The 24,020-nt window shown below is 36.9% G+C and overlaps 1 protein-coding gene across 5 annotated transcripts in view; it reads right to left on the reverse strand.

Annotated features, from left to right (window-relative positions):
• Nucleotides 1-2,554: 2,554 nt before the first annotated feature.
• acaca (acetyl-CoA carboxylase alpha) overlaps nucleotides 2,555-24,020 on the reverse strand; it is a 212,370-nt gene continuing 190,904 nt past the window's right edge. For all 5 annotated transcript variants that reach the window (XM_002939656.5, XM_012957825.3, XM_012957826.3 and 2 more), the window contains 2 exons: nucleotides 8,375-8,511; nucleotides 2,555-5,121 (listed from right to left, as the gene is read on the reverse strand). In XM_002939656.5, the coding sequence (XP_002939702.3) occupies nucleotides 4,995-5,121; nucleotides 8,375-8,511 (264 nt within the window). In that variant the 3' untranslated portion in view covers nucleotides 2,555-4,994. The remainder of the gene's footprint in view (nucleotides 5,122-8,374; nucleotides 8,512-24,020) is intronic.

A 24,020-nucleotide genomic window follows, 5' to 3' on the forward strand; every position in this document is an offset into this window, starting at 1 on the left:
ACCTTTAATGTGAACATTATGTTTGCATCAGAATTTTAGAAGGACATTTATGTGCACTGGGTTTTGGTCTGGGAGCATTTCCTTAGCTGGATGTCACATCAGTATAGTCTTTAAAAACAACTAGATTGCAACTAAGCTGAAAAGTTGTATATTATGGTGATTGGTAACTGGCTGTAGATTATTATTTGCACACAGATGTTGCTGAGGGTTTCCTTGTCCTTTAAAGGAAGTTCTATAACTGTTTCTAAAGATGGGTACGCTGGAGAGCTCAGTTAGCTAAAGGGGACTTGTCATCCAGACATAAGAAGCTGTATAACAAAATCCAATTTTTAATTAAATATGAAACCCAAATAGCTTTTCCTTTAAACATTCCATACCAGCTATCAACGTATTTAAAGATCTCTGCTGTCAGTCATATACTGCCTTTCCCACCTCTATGTCATTGGAATAGCAATGATTCACGCTGCACCTTCCTTCCCTCTGTCTATAATCTCACATACACTGAGCTTTGCCGCATGTGTATCAGGTCCTTCGTGGCACGTCATTTCCATTAAGCACATTGCCTCCACAAAATGGCACCTACTTGCTTGCAATGATCATGGAACCCACAAGAATAAAGGCAACCAGGTTTGAATCATTTGTTTAGTACAAGTAAAGATTATTTTGCTTCATTAAGGAGACAGAAGAAGCTTTGGAATTATTTCACAAGGTGACTGGCCCCCTATAAAATACACTTTTCTGGAAATGCATTTTTTAGAAGTTATTGAAGCTAAAAATGATGAATAAATTGATGAACGATTGAAAGTTGGTTAAAAGACTAACACCATAAAATTACTGCTAGATGAAGCATCCAACCAGCTTTTGCATACAACAGAAATAGAACAGCACCTACAGTGTTTTAACTTTTTAAATGGTAGCCCATTTTGAGGGGGTGAGGGGATACTGTTTTGCTGGGCCTGGCCACATCGTGAAAGTTATGCAAAACATAAGCAATTTACATTATGACCGTAAAAGCTGCCTAGAAATGTATGTAACTTGCCCAGAAACTTACAGAACGTTCATATCAAGCTTAAGACAATACAGAGAAGCTTGACAGGGGCAAACTCCACTGCCCACCAATGAATTAAACATGTTAAGGTAAATTGCACTATATTATCACATTATTCAACTATTTTATAAACTATTTACTGTATATTATAGAGTTTATGCCAGCTTTTTGACTATAATACATTCTAAACTCTTAGAACTTAAAATACATGTAACCCCCCAAAAAAAATTTCATAAGTGAACAGCCTCTTTGAAATCTTTAAATACTTGCCACTCCTGTTGTTCAAAGGTTAATAGTAAGGTTGCAGTGTTACCTTAATCACTTGGGGTTCCTTCTTCTTCTCTAACCCACTTGGCCCCCACCCTTAGGAACTGACTTTGGCTCTTGGCTTACTGAGCATGCTCAGTTCTTATCAACTCAGGTTACTACCTCCCCCCTTCAGTCTGGCAGCCAATGAAGTGATGGCACTGCTGGTTTCAATATAATATCTGCTCTAGCTGTGCACACTGCTGGAAAAACTTTTTTTTTTCCTAACCTCCTCTCCTGAGCCCAGTTTAATTGTTACAGGACACAATACAAGCAGTTTTTATCAAAGTAAGTTCTGCTTGTGTAAGATTGCATTCTTTATTGTGTGAAATTTACAGTACACGTATGAGAAAAAATGGCAGCCGGGTGAACGGTTGGGAAAATATGCAATAGAAATGGTGCGGTTTGGGTGAGTGAAATGTACCCAACCTATATACATGGTTCTGGTGAACAGAGGGGATATATGCAATAGAAATGGTGTGGTTTGGGTGGGTGAAATGTACCCAACCTATTTGCATGGTAGTAAAATGTAGGGTTTACAAGTCCATTAAGGCTCTTATGGAGAGACAGGGTAACATCCTTAAGCTTGACCTTCTTTCTGGCCAAGGTGCTGCTTGTCTGAAAGCATTTCTCCAGCTCTAATTATAGATTTCTTTACAGTGATGATCAAATCACAGTCAATACATCGCTTACACTATTTGTGCCTCAGTAACTTTGTCTCTGTTTAATATGCGGAGTTCTATGTACAAAATGTAAATTCCCCCCCCCCCCCCCCCCCTACTTCTCTGTTACCTCCATGATTATCTCTCTTCTTAATGTCTCCTTACCTCCATTACATTTACAAAATGGTAGCTCAGTGGTTAGCACATTACTGGGAGAAAAAAACCTTCACATTCCATTTAAAAATGCCTTTTAAAATATCAGTGATAAATGCTGGTAGGTGAATATGTGCATGAAGTAATACATCTCTCTTCCCTCTCCAGGCTATTAGATGAATTTTTATTTCCCTGTTGCTGGGGTTACCAATGCTTGTGAGTGGCAGCAAGGCACAAAACCACCGGTGAGAGAGGCATTCACCTGAGCAAATGAAAATAAATTGTGTTTAATACTCCGTGGAGAGATGGATTTGATATATTTCAAACATGTGAAGTGTCCTTTAATTTAGTGCTGACATGGCAGAGACAAGAAACAACACATGGAAAAATTCATGTATGTATGTATTTGTCATTTCATATGTACTTATTAAATGAAATTTCAGGAACATTAAATAAGTATTATTATAATGAAATGCTGTAATTTCTTCTATTTTCTGAAAAAAAACCCATTAAATTACATGGCAACGTTACACAGTTAAGAACAAAGAATAATATTATGAGAACAGCAGGAAAGATTAAAAACACAGCATTGTTTTCAGCAGCACATTTTGATTACTGATATTGAGGTACATTTACTACAAGTAACATTGGCAATATTAACAGTTGGTTTGGTCAGTGTTCTTCTCCCCAGCCCGGATTAACAGGCAAATCACATATTAGCAGAGGCAAGTTGTCTTTTGGCCCACGTTTTTTGCAGATTCAGCTGCAATTTTATTGTCTGCCTTTTGTCTCTATCTGATTTGAGAAGCAGCTTACAGATGCAGAGGTAGTTTTAAAAATGCACTAGTACCTAGTACACTGTTACATCAAAGTGCAATTTTTATATTGCTTTTCTAGTATTTTCCAGCCAAATCTGTATTAGAATCATAAAACAGTGTAAAAAAGGCTGCTATGACTTAGTTAAATCTACCCCATTATCTATAACCACTGCCATATTGTGATGCCTGTGTTTTCTCCAGTGACCCAGGGCATTAACAGTCAATAATTAATAACATAGACTTAAGACGAAAGTAAACCATAAGACATGATGCAAAGGTATAGATCAACCTAGACTATCTTCTAGTAGACCTAGGTTTCATATCTATAGTGGGCAAGATATGGTAAGGTTTTTGACATATTATTTTCAGTAACATATTTTAGAGAATCACATAATTCCTTTTTCAATCTATAGAAGAAACACTTCAAAGCTACATCTCTGGTTTTGTGGATGGGGGAAACCTGTAACAGAATCAATAAAAACCTCCTTACAAGGTAACTTGAGGTTACTTTTTTCTCCATAGAAAAATGTACTCATAGTATGTTGCACAAATCCTTGATGGAGAAGAATCTATAAGTACCTGTAAATTGAAGCTTAGCGACCAGTGTAAGTCACTGGCAATAATAGCAAAATATTTTTTCTGCAGTAAAGGATCGAATTCTAGGGCGGAAATGATTCTGCGTTTGCCTACAAAGTTATAGTAAGATCTTACTTTAAAAATGCTGTGAAATGTGGGGTTCCAGATTACAGAAAGTATATTGCAAAACTACAGAATGGCTCAACTGGGGTGAAGATTTCGGCTATGAAGGCATTCAGTCTAGGCCGGGTTTATTTATAATGAAGAACTGAATCCTAAATGGCATAAAAATCCATTAGAAATGTCATTAATAAAGGGTATGAAGATTCATTAATGTATCAGCAATTGAGATTTGCAACAATTCGTTAAGTCTCCCGCAGACTTGCACTGTGCTAAATGTAATAAAATGCTCATTTATGTGAAACATTTAATAGGTAGGATGTTATGATTCAATTCTGACCCACAGGAAAGGAAAAATATATTTTGACAACCCGGCCCATTTGTAAAGGTGTCGATTGATTAAAGACTTTTTCTACCAGAAACATTATCTGGACAATCAGAAAGGTTAAATAACTGATTGGAAAACCCTTAGATAAATTGATTTCGACCAAGGGGTAGATCTGCCAACTTTTACCACTCTGGGGCTTCAAGATGGCTTTTTTTTTTTATTTTCTTATCTTTTTTCCCTCCATAACTTAATATGGGGGAAATGTAACATGCAGTATCCTCCCTAACAAGCTAGCCAAAGATTTATGATTCCACTAAAAGTCCCCCTCTGTTCTACCTGCATTTGCAGCTTCTATTATATTATAAGGTATTCTATTATGTTCTATTATAAGGTAAAATAAAAAAAACGTGTTTCAAACTGCGCAATCTCTGAATAACATTGCTTCCTATGTAGCTGAAAAAAGACAATTTCAAAAGATCCCCATCTTGGAGTATCAGTTTTGATGTACAGCTATACTACAATTCCATAGCTGAAAGACACCCCCACTAACCTGCCAATGTGTGATCCTCAAGAGTAAGTGCAAGTAGAACAGTTTTATTCAAAATGGCTTCCTTACGTCTATATTTGTAAACCTAGCTCACCAGCTAAAAAGGTGACTGTGTACCTTTTGAACAAAGTGAAAGAACTGTGTAATACTGCAGAAATGTTTTTCTTAAAAAAAAAAGTTGGAAGTCTATTAAAAAATATTAACAAAGATGATATAGAGAATTACATTTAACCAAGCTCTCAATCATTCTCAAGGCTATCAGGCATGCAAAGTGTCTTGCCGAGTTTGAGTCAACATATAAAGTGCTACATAACTACTACAGTACAGTTTTATCATTTACGAATCATGGAAATGCAGATGTTTTCCTTGTGCGTTAACATGATACTGGCGTTTTTGCTAAAGAGACACCAAGGCTGAGCCCCTCCAGAAAGAGCCTTTAGGAGGAAGTTGGGGAATCCATAGTTGATAAAATGCGTACAATTTCAGCTCTTTGGGTGGGCGAAATATGTTGAGTCATATGCACAATGGAATCCATAGCGACTTCAGGGTTTTCTTGCACCAAGCTGTAAAGATTATGACAAAAATGGGGTTATTAAGCATCAACCTAACATTAAAAAGTACTGGAGGATATTGGCAACCCTGTTCAACCCACCAAGTGTTGAATAAAACCATTTTATATGCCAAAAAAAGCCATTTTATATGCCATGGATATCCTGAAAATTATATCCTTATAAACGGTGCTTAGTGATGTAATATCTGTCACATGACTCACTGAAACCTGTGTATTATAATAAATAATGCACACCCTGTTGTGAAATATGAGGATATTATAAGAAACCTCAAAGTTCCTTCATCTTTATAAAAGCACTCAGCCTTCAGCCTTGTGTCTTTATATGGTCATAATACTCCTCGGTCACTTTAATATCCTTATTTTTCAATAGGGGTACATTATTCCTTATATATAGAGATGGATCAATGTTTATATTGTCAGTTGGCTCATGCAGCACATATTTCACAAAGAAATAGGGTGTGGCATTAATTAGAGGTGTATATTATACATCATTTCAACAAAGCAGCATTGTTCTAATGTTGCCACCATTACATTAGTCAAGAAGGCTCCGTACATAATAATTCAATAGATCAGTGTCATCAGCTTTAGATGTACATTTCTTTAACTGCAGGCTTTATGTTATGCAATTGTAGTGGTATCCACTAATATTAATGTGTAATATAGTATAAAATCTATGGGGGAAAAAAATATATAAAATCAAAGAATAACCTTTGTATCTGCAGTAACTAAGTTTGACATATATTCTCTGAAACAGCAGGTAAAGCAAAAATGTTATGCGTACATCATTGCCAAATATAAAATACAAAACTGTCACTGCCAGTGCTTTTGCTTCTTTCCCCTGCAGCCAAAACAGTGTGTGTGATGACATCCTCAATTGCAACCTAATAACTGTGCAGTATCTCTGTGTAGCTTGGGGGTATTGAAAGTTGATCGCAGACAGCAGCAACATATTTCAGCTGCCCCACACAATGTCCTTCAGGCTGGGCGGATGGAGCGCTCACAGCAACTGTGCTTTGTGAAGGACAAACTATTGTCATATTATACGCTGCTTCCACTGCTTATTGTTCATGCACATTTGATGCAGACCTGCGGCTTAAGACCCTCTGAAACAGCTGAAGTCAATCAATATTTAATGTTTATGCTTTTTGTTCTTGGGTGTCACTAATACCTGAGCTTATCCAAGGTAAATTGCTAGGATTTAACCCTAGGAATAAATAAATTCATATAAAAATGTATTCGGAATCATGAGTCTGTAATCAGTACCATCTCTAAACTGTGTGGGTACAGTGGTCTAAAAAATCAGACACACAAAAAATATTAAACATGTATTTTTATGACTTTGGACCGAAATCTGCATAAAACTAGTAAACATTTATGGGGCACTTTTCCTAGAAATGATGCAGAAGTAATAGTTGGCCTAAATAATAATTTTCTATCACTAACATGGGATTTCAAGCCAAAGATCCTGGTTCAATTCCCAGTGGATACTGCCTGTGACCTTGTATAAGTAACTAGACTGATAATTAAACTGCACACATAACAAAATATTTTTTAAAGGTCATGTCAACCCCAAAAATAAGTTCCTGTCTAAAAAAAGAAGACATAATTGTAACTTTCCAATATCAATTTATTAACATTTTTCAATGCTTTAAAAGTTATTTGTAAATGTAATTGCTATAGAAAGCAGCATTTGCTGAACTCCTGGTTGTTACTTTTTAAAAAATGTTGCAAATGTCAGGCAGACAAACACTACTTTTAATAGCAGATATACATACAAATAACCATCACAAATTTGTAATGAATGTATACTGCAAAGTTGCTTAGAATCGTGTTTTCTTTTATTAAGCAAAAAATTATATTCTGGGTTGACTTGTTAGAATAACTAAACCCTGAGCTTACTGCACCAGCCTAACGTTTCAGCATCTCAATAGCAGTAATGATCCAGGCCTTTCAAGTTGGGCACAGGAGCTCCCCATCTTGGATTCTGTCAGTGTCAGTGACACTCACATGCTCAGTAGGCTCTGAGCAGCTGTTGAGAAGCTAAGCTTAGGGGTTGTTGCAAAATCATCAAGCAGAAATGATGTTCCCCTGTCACATAATCTGATTCTACAGGGCTGATTATTAACTTCTGATGATAATTGCACTGGTTTCTGAGCTGCCATGTAATGAGAATCTGAACTGATTACTAATCAGCCTTGTATAATGACAATTATATTGCATTTATACAGTATATGGTGAGTTAGTTCTGGTAAGTAACAGCAACACAGAGCATGTGCAGTGAATCAGCATAAAAGAAGATGGGGAGCTACTGGGGGCACAAATCTGCCCTGCTAAAGGGCTGTGCTTGCCTTGGGCTGGTACAGGAGCCCAAAACATAATGTGCAACATTTCTGCCATACTGTAGCATTTATTTAAATATTATACATATGTCAACATCATAAGTCTGATAGAAATGGTAATAAAGCTCCTTCAAATGTAATCATGTGGGGCTTGCAGTCTATCTAGCAGTCTAGCAGTCAGTCAATCTATCCAGTGTCTAAAGCATGTGCATGGTAAAAGGAATATATGTTAATATGGCTCAAGCTTGATTTATGCAACCGTTATGCAACCACTGCTACTCAAAACAATGAGCATTTCACAGCGACTGCAATGTTAAAGGACCTCTATACCCTATATTACTGCAGAACTGATCTTATTGCAGAGGAGATTTAGGAGCCTTTAGAAGGTGATAAGAGGTTGTGGCCAGAAAACCAGACTGTGGCTGAATAGGTAAATGTGAAACTGCAAGCCAAACCTGTAATAAATTCACAGAGGCTTGGAGCAAGAAGGAACATACATAAATACATTCAGCTTTTGATATATTTATATCTATATAATAAGGGTGCAGTGTGCAGTGTGCATCTGAAACCCTGGTCTGCTAGCACATGTAGAAATATGCAGAAATATAGGATCTCTGTATTTTTGAAAACAATAGTAGTTCATCATAAAATTGCCCTGTATGTAACAAAAATGATGCACAAATCTTTTGATTTGCCAGCTGCTATGATTTAACAGAAAGGCTTATATGGATTAAAGAATTAAACAAAATGGTATGTTCCCTAACATGACGAGATTGACATTATCCCAACTATGCACCCTTGTCGTTATCCATTATGGTGAAAGCTATCTATCAAATATTGCGCCAGTCCCAAGTATTTCCTCGGGTTGTGCAGTGTTTGTGATAACAGCTGTACGCATAATATTACCTGCGGATTTGTTTAAGGATATAATCTCTGGAGATGTACTTGATGTTTTCATCGACCACAGAACGAGTACCTTCCTCTTCTGCCATCTGCTTCTCCAGCCACTCAACCACATCCTTATTATTGTCCCACAGGTAGGCCTGGAACACAAGGAATATTTCTTTATAGATATACTAAGGATTAATACTGAATGTCTGACAGCTCGGAAATTGTTTCTAGGCTCTGTGGTTTAGCTTCCCCCTATCTGTGCAGACATAATTGATATCCCTTCTGTATGCCAATACTGAATAAACTCTCTCTAATCAAGTCAACTACTTACTGTTGGAAGGGATCTTTTTATGAAAATAACCAAAAAATCCCCATGTATACATGAGCTATCAAACGCCCAATTCGTCAGATAGATACAAATTATAGTATGTGAAAATATGAGCAGGTACATTTTTTTTTTAATTTTCTATTTTTTTCTCACCACTTTTTACATTGACATTTTACTAAATTACATAATTCTGATACAACATTAAAGTATGTTGTTTTTATACTACGATTTCTATATTTTTTAGATATCTAGCTGAATATATGTAGCTTATACAGTATGTGGCTCATCAAACACCATGATAACAAAGGCTAAAATAATGAGAACTTTCTTTGCTATTTACATTTGTATCAGTTCATCCAGCACCTGGCAAAAAATGCCCTTTTTTTCGTTCTGTAGTCTATTCCATTTGAATGCTATTTATTATTTTCTGTATAAGTACTAAAACTATTCTAATAGACTTGTGCCCTACAGCCAGAGCCAGATTTAAAGACATGGCGGCCCCTAGGCTGCTCACAACCCACGTACACACCTCCCTGCTTGTAACCCTGCCCCCTCACACAACCTGCTTTTACTGATCGCGGGCACTTGGGACTGGGTGGGAGATTCAAACAACTGTCAAAATCTCCTGACCAGCCCCCAGTTTAGATGCAGCCAGCGGCCGGCATGCCCCCAGATCTTTGCCGCCCTAGGCCTGGGCCTTTGTGGCCTGCCCACAAATCCGGGCCTGCCTATAGCAGTGTGAAATGCTGCCCCTTGGCTACACAGCATTTTATTTATATAAACTGTAGTAGTGCATTTTTTGCCAGTGCAGGTTGACGCTATATTCAAAAAATATATATATTTTGGTTTTACTGGTTCTGGGAAGTAGTATGGTGCCATGAACAGCTGCAGTGTGCAAATAAAAGCTTCTACGTTTAAAACAAGGTATGTACTATCTGACCAGTGGCCTTATCTTGTCCATTATAGGTTTAGTTGCATATAAATGACATACAGTATCAATCATCTAAATAAGCTCTTATGAGCAGAGCCCCCAAATGCTACTTTTATTCTGTAACGCTTGTTTATTATAAAATATTGTATAGTTCTGTGTACCTTGCTGGCGCGATATAAAAAACTGATGACAATTAATTCATTTACTATATCCTGTAAGTTCCCAACACATAAGTTAGCCATAACACGCTTCCATGCATCTATCTATCTGTAAAGGGAGTTCCAGAACTTCACATGGGGCTGACGCCTTTCCCCATTAGTCACGTCACGGGGTGGGGTGGCCAAAGTAAAGGGGGTAAACAGATTATGTAAAGGGGAGGTACTATGATCAGGAAGTGGTACAGTTAAATGCTACATGCTGATGGGTTCGAGTGGTAGAGTTTTGTCTAGTTTATTAAGAATTCTGGAACCTGCACTTCTGAACCATATAAAGCAAGCAAAACAGGACAAGTTAGATACTCCACACAAAAGTGAATGAAAGTGAGATCTTATAATGACAATATGTCTATTTGTGTAAACATTTTTGATATTACTGAGCTACATAGAATTAATGATAAATCAAAATAATAATTTATTTGAAATGAAGGCTTTTTCTTTTCATTTTTTTTACTTTGATCATTTAAGCCTTTTTTTTATACTTTAGATGGATCAAACCCATTAGTTGAGCAAAATACACTTTATTTACACTATACATAAATTACTTAAATGATGTTCCCTTGAGTCTTGGAATTCACAATCACAGCAAGCTGGAAGGATTTTATTGCCATTTTATGAACACATTTTTCAAGTTTTGTATCAGTCCAAAATCTTGTTTATGTGCCAGAATAAGGGACCTAATACCCATGCTACACAATTATAGACCATGAGGAGGGAGGGGTAATGATAAGAGTGCAGTGACATCTTGGAAGTGCTGAATGGAAAGAGAAAGTGATTTACTGGATGTTTTCATTTTAAAAAAAGAATTTGGGTTTCATGTTTAATTTGCAAAAGAATTTGAATATACACATTTTTATGTGTGGGTTACAGGACCCCTTTTAAGGAGCATAGGTCTTTTGGTAAAAAAAAGGGATATATAGAAAAAAAGATGAGTATCCAGCATGGAACTCCTCCACTGCACCCCCCCTCCACTGAGGCATACAGTATAAGTAAAAAAAGATGTGATGAATTAAGTCACAGATATAGTGATCTATACCAGCCAATCATTGGGTAGTGTTCATTGGTTACCTTTCTGAAAGCAAATATCTTATTGCCTTCTGTGGGTGAATAGAGCTTTCACTAAACCTTGTATCAGTTTTGTTTTAAAGGCAAGATTAATCAACAGCAACACAAAGAGAAAAGAGATCAATTAGAAGAATGGTTAGAAAATGTCTGTTTTGACAAAGGTAAAATTAGTCTTCATGTGTATGCTTCTATGGGCTTTACCAATGACCATCTTCTACATATTGTTCATACGAATAAAATGACATTCTTGCCTTCATGACAAAATGGCACACTAGATAGCTTCCCTCATCAATATCAGTCTGAGCTCAAAATGAAAGTCAATATCATGTATGTTATTATTTGATTTATCAACCCTTTTTTTAAGTCCCAGCCCCCACACATGATTACTCCCACTGTAATACCAGGATGGAGATCCATACCCCAACCCCAAACAGTATTACTTCCACTGTCATGGAAATCCATCCCCAGCCCCGCAAGGGTTACTCCTACTGTAATACCAGGCAGGAGATCTCTGCGCCAGACTCACAAAGGATTACTCCCACTGTAATACCAGGCAGGAGATCTCTGCCCCAGACTCACAAAGGATTACTCCCACTGTAATACCAGGCAGGAGATCTCTGACCCAGACTCACAAAGGATTACTCCCACTGTAATACCAGGCAGGAGATCTCTGACCCAGACTCACAAAGGATTACTCCCACTGTAATACCAGGCAGGAGTTCTCTGCCCCAGACTCACAAAGGATTACTCCCACTGTAATACCAGGCAGGAGATCTCTGCCCCAGACTCACAAAGAATAACTCCTACTGTAATACCAGGCAGGAGATCTCTGCCCCAGCCCTGCAAGGGTTACTCCCACTGTAATACCAGGCAGGAGATCTCTGCCCCAGAATCACAAAGGATTACTCCCACTGTAATACCAGGATGGAGGTCTCTGCCCCAGACTCACAAAGGATTACTCCCACTGTAATACCAGGCAGGAGATCTCTGCCCCAGACTCACAAAGGATTACTCCCACTGTAATACCAGGCAGGAGATCTCTGCCCCAGACTCACAAAGGATTACTCCCACTGTAATACCAGGCAGGAGATCTCTGCCCCAGACTCACAAAGGATTACTCCCACTGTAATACCAGGCAGGAGATCTCTGCCCCAGACTCACAAAGGATTACTCCCACTGTAATACCAGGATGGAGGTCTCTGCCCCAGACTCACAAAGGATTACTCCCACTGTAATACCAGGCAGGAGATCTCTGCCCCAGACTCACAAAGGATTACTCCCACTGTAATACCAGGCAGGAGATCTCTGCCCCAGACTCACAAAGGATTACTCCCACTGTAATACCAGGATGGAGGTCTCTGCCCCAGCCCCACGAAGGACTACTCCCACTGTAATATCGGGATGGAGATCCCTTCCCTAGCCCCACAAAGGATTACTCCCACTGTAATATAAGGATGGAAATTCCTGCCCCAGCCCCAGCCCCACAAAGGATTACTCCCACTTTAATACCAGAATAGGGATCCAAAAAATAAGTACATTTCTATTTTTGGGGGTTGGATGCCCTAAGGCCCTTATGACGTTTATCATATTATGGCAGTGGGAACTAAATTCCTCTGCTCCACCCGTTACTTCTTCCTTCCACCGCCCCAAAACTAACACCTGCCAGTTCTGGATTAAACAGAAACCCCTTAGAAAATTTTAAAATGTAAAATGTCTAACCTACAGGAAGAAAAACATTCTTTTTTCCCACAACTATTTCACCCATGTAGGGTATGGGTTAACAATACCTACACTATGCAAACAGTAGACTGCTTTAAAGTCTTTAAAGTTATTCTACAAATAGGAGTTGTATAAAGCAAAATTATAATATAGCAAACTACACAATTACAACTGCACTTTTGCCATTCCTGATAGCGGATTCTGAGCTTTTATCTTGCCGGATGGATGAATGCATTATGAGTTAAGAGTGTTTAAAACCTAATAGTTCCTCTCACTCCTCATTTTCTTTACAAATCATTTAGAAATCAGTTTGTGTTTGTCTCCCACAAAGCCAGGTTACACCATTAGTGTTCATTCATATTTATGTAATTTGGTCTGGGTAATTAAACACAAAGCTTGTCATTTAACTGCACTATCCTTCTCTGTTATAGCTTAAAAACAGATCCAAGCAACACTGACTTTATTGCATATAACAATAGCTGGGCGCATACAAGCAAATACCTTAGTAAATTTGGTACTGCAGCAAAATATAGGTAATGAAAAACAAGTGCATGTGTGGTTATAGACACATAAGAACACACAAATGCATTTAAAAAAATCTTATTAAATATGAAGCTATAAATCGGGGAATATTACTTTTGTTTGGTGAGTAGAGAACCTACAAACCATTTTTTGTAACAGGGAAAAATATGCATTTAGTCATGATTTGCTGATGTTTTCCTGAAATGGTTAAAAGCAATTAATATTGTAGAAGCATGTATATATTAAGTATAAAAAGAAAATATTGGTTGTACTATCCAAGATAGAGTCTATAGTAAAGTTAACTTGGAGTGCGTATTCCTAAAAGCCGTGGCTTCCAGCTATAGGCATATTAAGTGCAAAATACAAAAAAAGGAATTCAAAGGGATTCAGAAGTTGCAAAAAACTGCCTCCATGAAGGTTTATTGGAGTAATCAGTGAGAAGGATACAGGCGATTCGGGAACCCCTCGTTCCCTTTTTCGATGTAGCATGCTACACTGAACTAGCGGTTCCCGAAATGTCTGTATCCTTCTCACTGATTACGCCAATAAACCTTCATGGAGGCAGTTTTTTGCACCTACTGAATCGTGAGTGACTTCCTTTTTTGTATTTTGCACATTATATATTAAGTATATATACATCCACATGTCACTGCTCCCTATATATTGAAGCACATTGATCCTTCCAGACAGAGGAGTTACTCACAGCTAAACTTTGAATAATTTCTTTTATATTTGCCAGTAATTTTAGCATGCAGAAACTTGGTATTGTACTGTATATCTGAACCTAGATTACAGGTCAGTATAGTTATTTTCTATAGTAGCTTGTAGCTTTTGCCTCTTTACCATTATCTCCTATTTGTGTATTTTGGAGCATATCTAAGGCCTCTTATTTTAGTTTTTGCTTGAAAATGCAGCACGCTATTATTGTATTAATATTATATTATTATTCTATATTTATGTAATAGTTGACATTTTTCACAAAGATTTTACATCATTTACATCAGTCCCTGCCCCTTAATTTAAGGTCTCTATTAGATTCACACACACTAAAACCATTTATATCAGGAGCTCCGCCTGTTATATTTTTTGGAGTGTGGGAGGAAACAAGAGTACCCAGAGGAAACCAACACAAACACATATATAACATGCAAAATTCTTCCAGCTTGTGCCCTAGCTGGAATTGAACCTATGAACCTCAGCGCTGTAAGAAAGCAGTGCTAATCATTGCACTAAGTTGCTCAGTAGAGATGGTCATGCATGGCTATATGCCTTCTCTGCGCAATATCTGACTGAGGCTTGGAACAATGTTCAAATCACAGGCATGGACAACCACCATGACCCAATAGTCTTGCCATTTTCTGCCCTGATAAATCTATATATGACTGAGCTCAAATCAGAAAGTAATTGTGGAGGGTCATCAGTTTGGAACCCTATAAAAATCAACAGGCTATCCCCCTTGGCCAGGCAGTAATGGAAGAGTTAGCAGTGTGGTAACAAAGAAAAAAAGATAATTTATTTCCCTTTCATCAAGCCAATAGCACTTGTTCAGTCAAATCTAATCCCTGATTATTTACTAGGGGATACTGCGCTGATGCCAACTTGTACCTACGTTACTCAATGATCCCGAATATGTGTAAAAATTAAATAAAGATCTAAGGCAGAATGCAATAATACACTTATTGAAAGCATTGCAAATGCTGTTATTCATGATTTAACTGCATTACTACTGTAATTAACCTTTATCGTTAGTGGCATATTTCTATATTTGTATTACTTGATTTCAGGTTTGTAAACATAATTTAAATCTATCTTACATATCAGAAGGAACAATAGTGGCGAACTGAAACACTGCATTGATTAGCTGATATGATTTGTACAGGCTTTCGTGAAAGGAGGTATCAATTATGAGCAGGAATTTTGTTATACTGCATGTACCAACAGAATGGAATGGAAACAAATCTATGGGAAAGAATTAGCAAGTGAAAATGCAATATTTTAAGGTTAACCGCTTTCTACTCCTCTAAATGTGCTTTTCAGTTTAAAGGGTATTCTCTGTATACATGTCATAATGAGAGCGCTGGTGCGCTGCTGCACACTCTGATTTCTGCCTGTCAATAATAGTCATGGATCCCCTGCTGATACCCAGGAACCAAATGGTGCTGTTCCCAGCAATGAAGCTGCCACTCAATAAAATGACAATTAAATATACAGTAACCAGGGACTCGGCAAGGGACAGAGCCTCATTTGCTTTCATAACAGCATTTAAATAATTACTATTATTAATTTAGGGGCTCTTGTGCAGTTTTGTGGAATACATTACTGGCAAAAACAGTTTTACTAAACGCTATAAAAGATACAGTGAGACAATGCTGAGTTCATTAAAGGCCCTAATTAAATATTGTAGAAATTAGAAAAAATTATTAAAATTTCTCCAAACTCAAAACATTTAGTTTTAAAACTCATATATAATCTAAATTTTCATACCTACTGATTATTTTGCTTAGGTAATGAAGTAAAATGATGGCATCTAAAGAAAAAGAGCACTGCAACCCCCAATCTAAGAGAGAAAAAGAACTAGTGGCATTAACTATGGCCACACGGAAAGGAATCAATGTTCTCATATTATTTTTTAATCCAGTGTTTTTATTTTTCTATAGTAAAAGACAAGCACTTTACATTCAATGTACAAAAAGTAAAGTTTCCAGGTTTGCTAAGCTCCCCAAATATCTGCTAGTTGGCAACAGTTGATCTTAGGCTGATGCCAGACGTGGCGTAGGGCTGATATTTTGGGCAAGCGGAAAAACGCTTGGCGAAAATACAGCCCTACTCCTGAGATACACTCGGGTGCAGGCACATGTAGCCGATGTACGCAAGACTTTGCATTCTCTCGCGTTTTCATGCGTATATCGGCTACATTTGCCTGCACCCCAGCATATCTCATTCATTCGGGTGCAGGCACAAGTAGCAGGCGTAGGGTGGCATCGGCCTTAGACATAACAGCAGGACTGCAATGAGCAGCAATATGTAGAGATGAGGTTCTATATCACATTTCAGGAGATTTTAATCCCAGCTGTACCATCAGCCTTTAAACACCCACAGACCCCTTTTGATTGGACAATATTATGGCTTTATCTATACAGCTCCAACATATTTTGTAGTACTTTACAGAGATTATACTTCAAAATTGACCCACTATGGTCAATTTTAAAAGGAGGAAATGAATCTGCCAGTACAGGTATGGGACCTGTTATCCAGAATGCTCGGGACCTGGGGTTTTCCGGATAAGGGGTCCTTCCGTAATTCGGATCTCCTACCTTAAGTCTGCTAATAAAATTATTTAAACAGTAATAAAACCCAACAGGATTGTTTTGCCTCCAATAAGGATTAATTATATCTTAGTTGGGATCAAGTACAAGGAACTGTTTAATTATTACAGAGAAAAAGGTAATCATTTTTAAAGATGTGAATTATTTGATTAAAATAGAATCTATGGGAGATGGTCTCTCCGTAATTCGGAACTTTCTGGATAATGGGTCTCCAGATAAGGGGTCCGATACCTGTATGTTGTTGGTGTATGAGGAAAATTTCCAGAAAAAAACCCACACAGAGCACAGAAATTCCTTGTAGATAATGCCCTGTCTGGAATCAAACCTAGGTCCCTAGTGCTCCAAGGCAGCAGTGCTACCCATTGCACCTCAATGCTGCCCATTCTTTCTGAAAGAGGCAGGACACTAGAATCTCCTTTTATCATTTGGTTAATTTGCATGGTGGCCACATACACAAACCACCTGAATCAAAGAGCAAGACATCGCCTAAAGCCACTAGTATATTTGTACTTGTACCAACAAACTCCTAGGGGCCTGTTGCATTTGGGAGGTAATACAAAACACAATAAAATAAAATAAAAAAAAGATAGATATTTGCTGTCTAACTACAAACCAGTAAACTCCACCAATGCAACAGGGTACAAGACCTGGAGGAACCACTGCACATCGTTTTATATACCCCACTTTCCAACCACACTTGTCTATTTAAAATACACTTACCTTCACAAAACAACCATGGCAATTTGGAAGTTACTCAGTGTTTAAAAACCAACCTAATTACGCCTTTTAAAAAAAAGTAATAGTTGAGAGTGAGGAAGAAAGACAATTTTAGTAAGACATGGTATATGGAGAAGGAAACATCAGGCAGGTACAAAGAGGAGTATCACTGGAGGTAATTTCTCTACCCAAACATCAGTGTTTGGTTCTAATTTGCAAAATATGTGTGACTTCTGAGTTTTCCTTCACTATATTTTATTCTCAGCACTTGCAAGAATGGATAAGCAAGATAGTCTCAAATTCTCAGGGAAGCCGAAGCGAACAGCACAGAAGCATTATAACTGATGATGCGGCAGAAACCTTTTAGGAAAGCTCAGCTATCTCTCCCTAAGTGTATTCATTTTATTAATGCCAGAGGAAACCAATGTTTATACCAACTAGCAAATCCTCCTCAACTAGGAAAATATTTGTGCCTAGATTTGCATGCAGTGTCTAGCCATTCATACAGTACAATTCCGTAGTGAGCTGTTATGATTAACTACATCATAAAGCTATTGCAATGCAGAAAAGTGTAGTCTGGGGAGCTTTGCATACATTATCTCGCTTTGCCAATATGTGATAGAAACCAGGGACACTAGTTTAGAGAAGAATGGATAGAGTGATTCTGCAACACAGATGGCAAGAAACACTGAATGCCTATCTTTAAGGTCCGTAATTTTGTCATCATTTTTGAGTACAGTGAAAGACTATATTTAAAAATGTATAAAAGCAAGCTTTTTATTTTGTGCAACTTATTTTTTATTATGTAGTTTTAAAATCTAAAATAAATGTTAAGTTGCAAAGGATAGGTTGCATATAATTAAACAGAACAAATAAAGTTGTCCCTGGACATGAGAGGTTGGAAGCTACGGAACCTTGCTATAAGAGGTTTTCTCCCATTGGGAACACTCACTGCAATACAAAATGCAGCAGAGTAACAATGGCCTCACCTGCATTTATCTCCATGTATTTATTTATTACAGTATCAAATCATAGAAACAATGGTTTGATTAAAACAAAATGACAGAGACTAATGTAATTGAAATTAAGCATTAGGCCTCCAGCTAGTTTTAGGGATGCAGGATCACCTGCAATAAAGCCAAAAGTTTTCTCCAAAAACATGGGCTTTCTTACCACTTGAGTATGTTTGGTGAAGCTACAAAAACCAATAGAGGATACTTCTTTTATGCTGATATGAATTCCATCATTTTATCTTTAAGTGGCTTGCTTGGAAAGCACAAAAAGCAGCAATTTGGGGCATAACTGCCCTGTGCATAACAAATCTCCATAACCATTTCTTTGAAACGCTTTTTAAGCACTAGGTCCATTCACTGTTCAGTAAAGGCAGTCATGTAATTTAAAGGTACTTTTCATTACCATTTACTCTTACTGCACTAGTAGTGTGAAAACAAACCCCAATAATCACTAATAAAGGTCTATAAGGATCGAAGAACCCAGTATACCAGAAAAGTAAAGCCTCTATTCACTAAACAGTATCAACTGGCTAGGTGTATAAATACTTGTACTGTATTCACTAAGCCAACAGATACAATAGACTTCTACATTTCAGCAAGGATTTATATAGTCTTCCCTTTATTTGAGTGGGTTTGCTCTGGGTGTCTCGATTTCTTTCAACACATGGAGATTAACTGGCTCCTAATGAAACTGACCCTAGTGTGTGAATAATTTTAAGCTCTACTGGGGCAGGAACTGATGTGAGCAATAATCACTCACTGATAAACACCGTTTAATATGTTGGAGCTTTATAAAGAAAGAATAACAACCAATATGGAACCAAGGTTTGTAAAAACAGTTGCCCTTTTATGTCTTGGCTCTGCTTCTGATAGTCTGATTAAAGCTGATCACTCATTGGTTAATATAGATTACAGCCAAAAGCCCCATTGGCCCAGTGTTAGTAAATTAGTATTAGTGAGATACAGAAGATTGTACAGGAATTTAGAAAGCTTAATGTGGCAAAAATATTACTGCTGATCAAAAAGAAAGATAGATAATAGTATCTATTTTTCTTTTTGATTAGCAGTAATATTTTTTCACTGAATTTATACTACTTGTCAGTACGAGTAGGAACTTTTTAGTTTTAGAAGCAGTGGTTCAACTGATCTCACATACAAAACCACAGATATGCATGAAATCTAAGTTAAAAATGACCTGCTCTAGATTATTGTCTCACTGATGACACTGATGTCTGTAAATCCAACAATTATAATTGTTCTAGACCAGTGATCCCCAACCAGTGGCTCATAAGCAACAAATTGCTCACCAACTCCTTGGATGTTGATCTCAGTGGCCTTAAAAGAGGTGCTTATTTTTAAATTCCTGGCTTGGAAGCAAGTTTTGGTTGCATAAAAACAAAGTGTCTTGCCAAACAGTGTGTCCTTTAGGCTGCCAGTCAACAAAGGGGCTACCAAAAAAACAATCGTAGCCCTTTTTTGGCATACTCCAGGAACTGTTTGCATGCTAGTGTTGCTCAGAACAGCACCATTTGTATTTCTTATTTTAAATGCCTTTATTGCATATATCTTGGGGCAATCCAGCCAGCTGGATATATGCAATAAAGACATTTTAAAATAAGAAATACAAACAGCATTGTTCTAAAGTATTTTTTGTCTGGATATGCCGATGGGAAATGGTCATTGGAAGAACCTGCACTGATCTAAAATAAATCCACGGTATTGTGCTGACTAATACCTGCAAATGCTAGTGTTGCTCCCCAACTCTTTTTACATTTAAATGTGGCTCATGGGTCCAAAAGGTTTGGGATCCCTGTCTAGACAGAATGTTGAATTGGGCAGTGATTATAGAATGGTTTTATTTCTGTGATTCACTCTTTACTGTGACCTATTATGTTCGGTTTCAAGGGGTTTGTATTATGACTTTGTATACTATTTGAGTCAAACATTTACAGGAGTGGTTATTTGCAACTGCATTATCTTGGGTTTAATCCAAGGCAATAGCTTAGTGTTCATAGAAGAACTAGCGGGTGAGAGCACTCCTGTCCTACAGAATAACACAAAATGAATATATGTTAAGAATGTTGATTTATTTAAAACCCATTTCTTATATTTTTCTTTTCCGTTATTTACAAGCTTAATAAATATGTATTAGTTACAGTCTCGTCATGGAAACTGACATGTGACTCTGATAAGTAATGCATATTATATTATGAAAACTAGAAAAGCATTTTGCCTTATCAGCCCAGTGACAGACCAGTCATCCACTAATATATAAACAAGGTGTATTAAAAAAAAATCTCATGTAAGTGTTTAAAATGAACTAATCACAAAAAGGAGAAATATTCAAGCAAAACTACTCTTGCTTTAAAATCCTGAACAAAGTAAGATTTATCCAGGAATCCCAATGCTTTTAGTTTGGGTGAATATTTAATACTGTTATTAATCATTTTTAATCCGTTTGCTTTTAATTAAGAAACAGCATGATGCTTTCCTATCAACATATGCCAGGGAGCAGATTAATTGTAGCTTAAGATAACTTGCCCTGATTGGTGTAATGTATTAGCTAACAAGACACAAGCTCCTAAACACATGCAGGCAGTACTAAAAAGGAAAAAAAAAAATCTCACTCTCACTCGCATACCCTGCTATTTCCCACTATTTCCACCTAATGCAGAATATTTTGAGCCTGTATTTTAAGACTGAGTTTCAGATTGTCTGGTAAAAACAAACTGAAGCTGAACAGGTGTGAAAAGGATTAAAACAAATATTTGTTGCATAAAAGAGGCAAAAACATTTCTTTTATAAGGGTGCCAACATATTTGGAATAGTGGCTATATTGCTTAAAGGGACATCATTGTATAAACAGACTTGCATAGGCAGGTGGGCCAAGCCTGAAGGAAAGTTGGATGACATTTACAATAAATGCTATTTGGTATCGAAGATTGTCCTTGAATGAAGGACACTTGAGAAGGAAGTTGGAGTGCATAATAATTTTCTGTCCTAGATATTCCTGGAATTATGGCAGAATGGTTGCTATTACAATGTTCTCAGAAATGCTGTCCTATATGTACTATTATCCAGAATGCCCAGGACCCGTGTTTTTCTGGTTAAAGTTACTAAAAACATTTAAGCATCTAAACTCTTGAATTATTTATAGAAAAAGCAGCCAGAAAATTAAGAATTGTTTGTTAAAGTAGGATTCTATGGGAACTGTCATGGAAGATTTCTGGATGATTGGTTTCTACATAATTGATCACATACCTTTCCTTTCATGCTAGTGGTCCCTTGACCCAATACTGGGTTACAAAAGGGAACTTGAAAACCTAAAAATTCTAAAAGTCTAAAAATTGCTGACCTAAGGTCACATGGAAAGATAGCTAGATTAGTAGACAGCATTAGTAGGTTGTTAGAAACAGGTATCATTATTGCTATGCGGCATAACAGATTCCTTAACAATGAATGCTCTTTTGGACCATATAAAAAAAGCTACTAGTCTTCACATGTGTGATGACGTAAAGGAAAACTATATCCAAAAAACAATGTAGGTCTCTAAAAAATATATTGCATAAACAATCTCATATGTAAAACCTAGTTTCATCTAAATAAACCATTTTCATAAAAATATACATTTTTAGTAGTACAGGTATGGGACCTGTTATCCAGAATGCTCAGGACTTGGGGTTTTCCAGATAATGGATCTTTCCGTAATTTGGATCTCCATAACTTAAATCTGCTAAAAATCATTTAAATATTGAATATACCCAATAGGCTTATTTTGCCTCCAATAAGGATAAATCATATCTTAGTTGGGATCAAGTACCAGGTACTGTTTTATCAACACAGAAAAAAAGGAAATAATTTTTTTAAAATTAGAATTATTTGCTTATAATGGAGTCTACAGGAGATGGCCCTTCCGTAATACGGAACTTTTTGGATAATGGGTTTCCAGATAAGGCATCCCATACCTGTATGTCCTATTGGGTACTCCTAAAAGAAAACTAATTTTAGGAATTAAAAAATGGCTAGGCCACATCAGCCAATAAATGGAAAGTTCTGCCTTTTGCTTCCACACTTTTTCCTGTTACAGTTAGAGCTGCATTATTTCTGTCTATGTGATCTCTGAGGGAGCACACAGCCCATCTCTAAATGGTGGCTCAAGGGAAAGGATGTAAAAGGGCAATATTTACCGATATATATATATTACAGTTTGGGGAGATTCTTTAACAGGTCACTTAAGATAATACAAACTATCTGTTGGTTTAGTATTCATTCTTGGGCTATAGTTTACCTTTACATTTAGGTACAGAAACAGCAGATAACAAAATAACTTATAGCTGCCAATTTTATTAGAAACATAAGTTTTTAGTTAATTTCACGTTAGACTTGTCAATTTTGTTTCTTTATTATGATTTTTTGGGGGGTAGGGGGGAAGCAGCAGCAAACAAAGTGTGTAGAATTGTTGCTTATTAATTTATCCTGAACACAACTGCCTCAAGCATGGCCCACCTGAACAATTGTTGCCTAAACTCTTGCTCATCCAGGCTTTAGGTTAACAATTATACAGGTGTATCAAACTGGAGATTACTGCTAACCAACAGACAGCAATTCCATATCATTTGTGTTAGCTGGTTTTTTAACAGAGGATAACGAATGTTTTGGCATGACATTAGCATAAGAAGCATATTTGTTAAAGGTCACATTTTTCTGTTCCCTGTTGAAACTGTTTTTTCCTAGGGACTGAATTTTCAAAATATTTTATTAAATCTTTTTATTTTGTCAAAAAATATGTGTTGAAAAGAAGAAAAAATATTTTGTAGTTAAAAAATGCATTTTTGTTTGTATACTCTATACTCTAATTCATGTTAAGTGAATTAAATAAAACAAGGTAGGCTTTCAGATCTGGTGGACCTTTAGCAATACAAGCTCCTACATTATGTATGATATGCACATAGCACTGAAAAAGCTGTAGGCAAGAAAGACTTGAAAGCAAAGGAACATAATACTGATCAGTTATGGATATACAAAAGCATAAGTGTTTTGCATGGCTTCTGAGTAAAGCAATGCTTCCACATCTTAGTGCAAACTGTATTGTATAAGTCCAACATTCTACCATTTTCTAATCATTTGCATTAGCGTGTCTAAATGATGCCTCTTTGCAGCAAACATTGACAGTTCTGCACACAAGTAAAAAGATGGCCCTGTTGTTTATAATTTATGCTATTATCACTATAGAATAAATGCAAATCATATTTATGTATATATGAATATAATTTCCCATTACTGCAAAACAGATCAGTATACAGAGCTTGTCCACTGTTGGGACGCACAGAATTGGTAAAAAAAATTATCTGCATATAGAAAGGGAATCCAGGATTCCCGAGGTACCATCATGACTTTGGTGGGTAGATAATTGATAATTGTTGATGGGTGATTGTGTGGACAAGATATATCATTCTGTCAACCAAACAGTGATTGTCCACTTATCTCTGTTACAATTCCTTGCTGACACAGCAAATGGCAATTTTAGGACTATGGCTCTAGATAAAAACTAGCCTAAAAAATACATTAAATACAATAGATTACTACTCATAATCCTTCCATACTCAACCCAATAGTCCACAGATAAAGAACATAAGCATCTTTATGGACAGTAGAGTTTCCAAACCCAAATCCATCCAAACCCATAACTACAACTAAAAACAAATTCTAATTTATGTTCTGAAGGCTATTTTAATACATCATTCATGTCAACATGAAAAGGAGGCACATTAGAGCCTGGGGTCTCAGTATTTGTAAAGAAAACATATCAACATAAAATACTGCAC

The sequence above is a fragment of the Xenopus tropicalis genome, chromosome 2 (assembly GCF_000004195.4).
Source record: "Xenopus tropicalis strain Nigerian chromosome 2, UCB_Xtro_10.0, whole genome shotgun sequence".
Classification (NCBI taxonomy): domain Eukaryota; kingdom Metazoa; phylum Chordata; class Amphibia; order Anura; family Pipidae; genus Xenopus; species Xenopus tropicalis.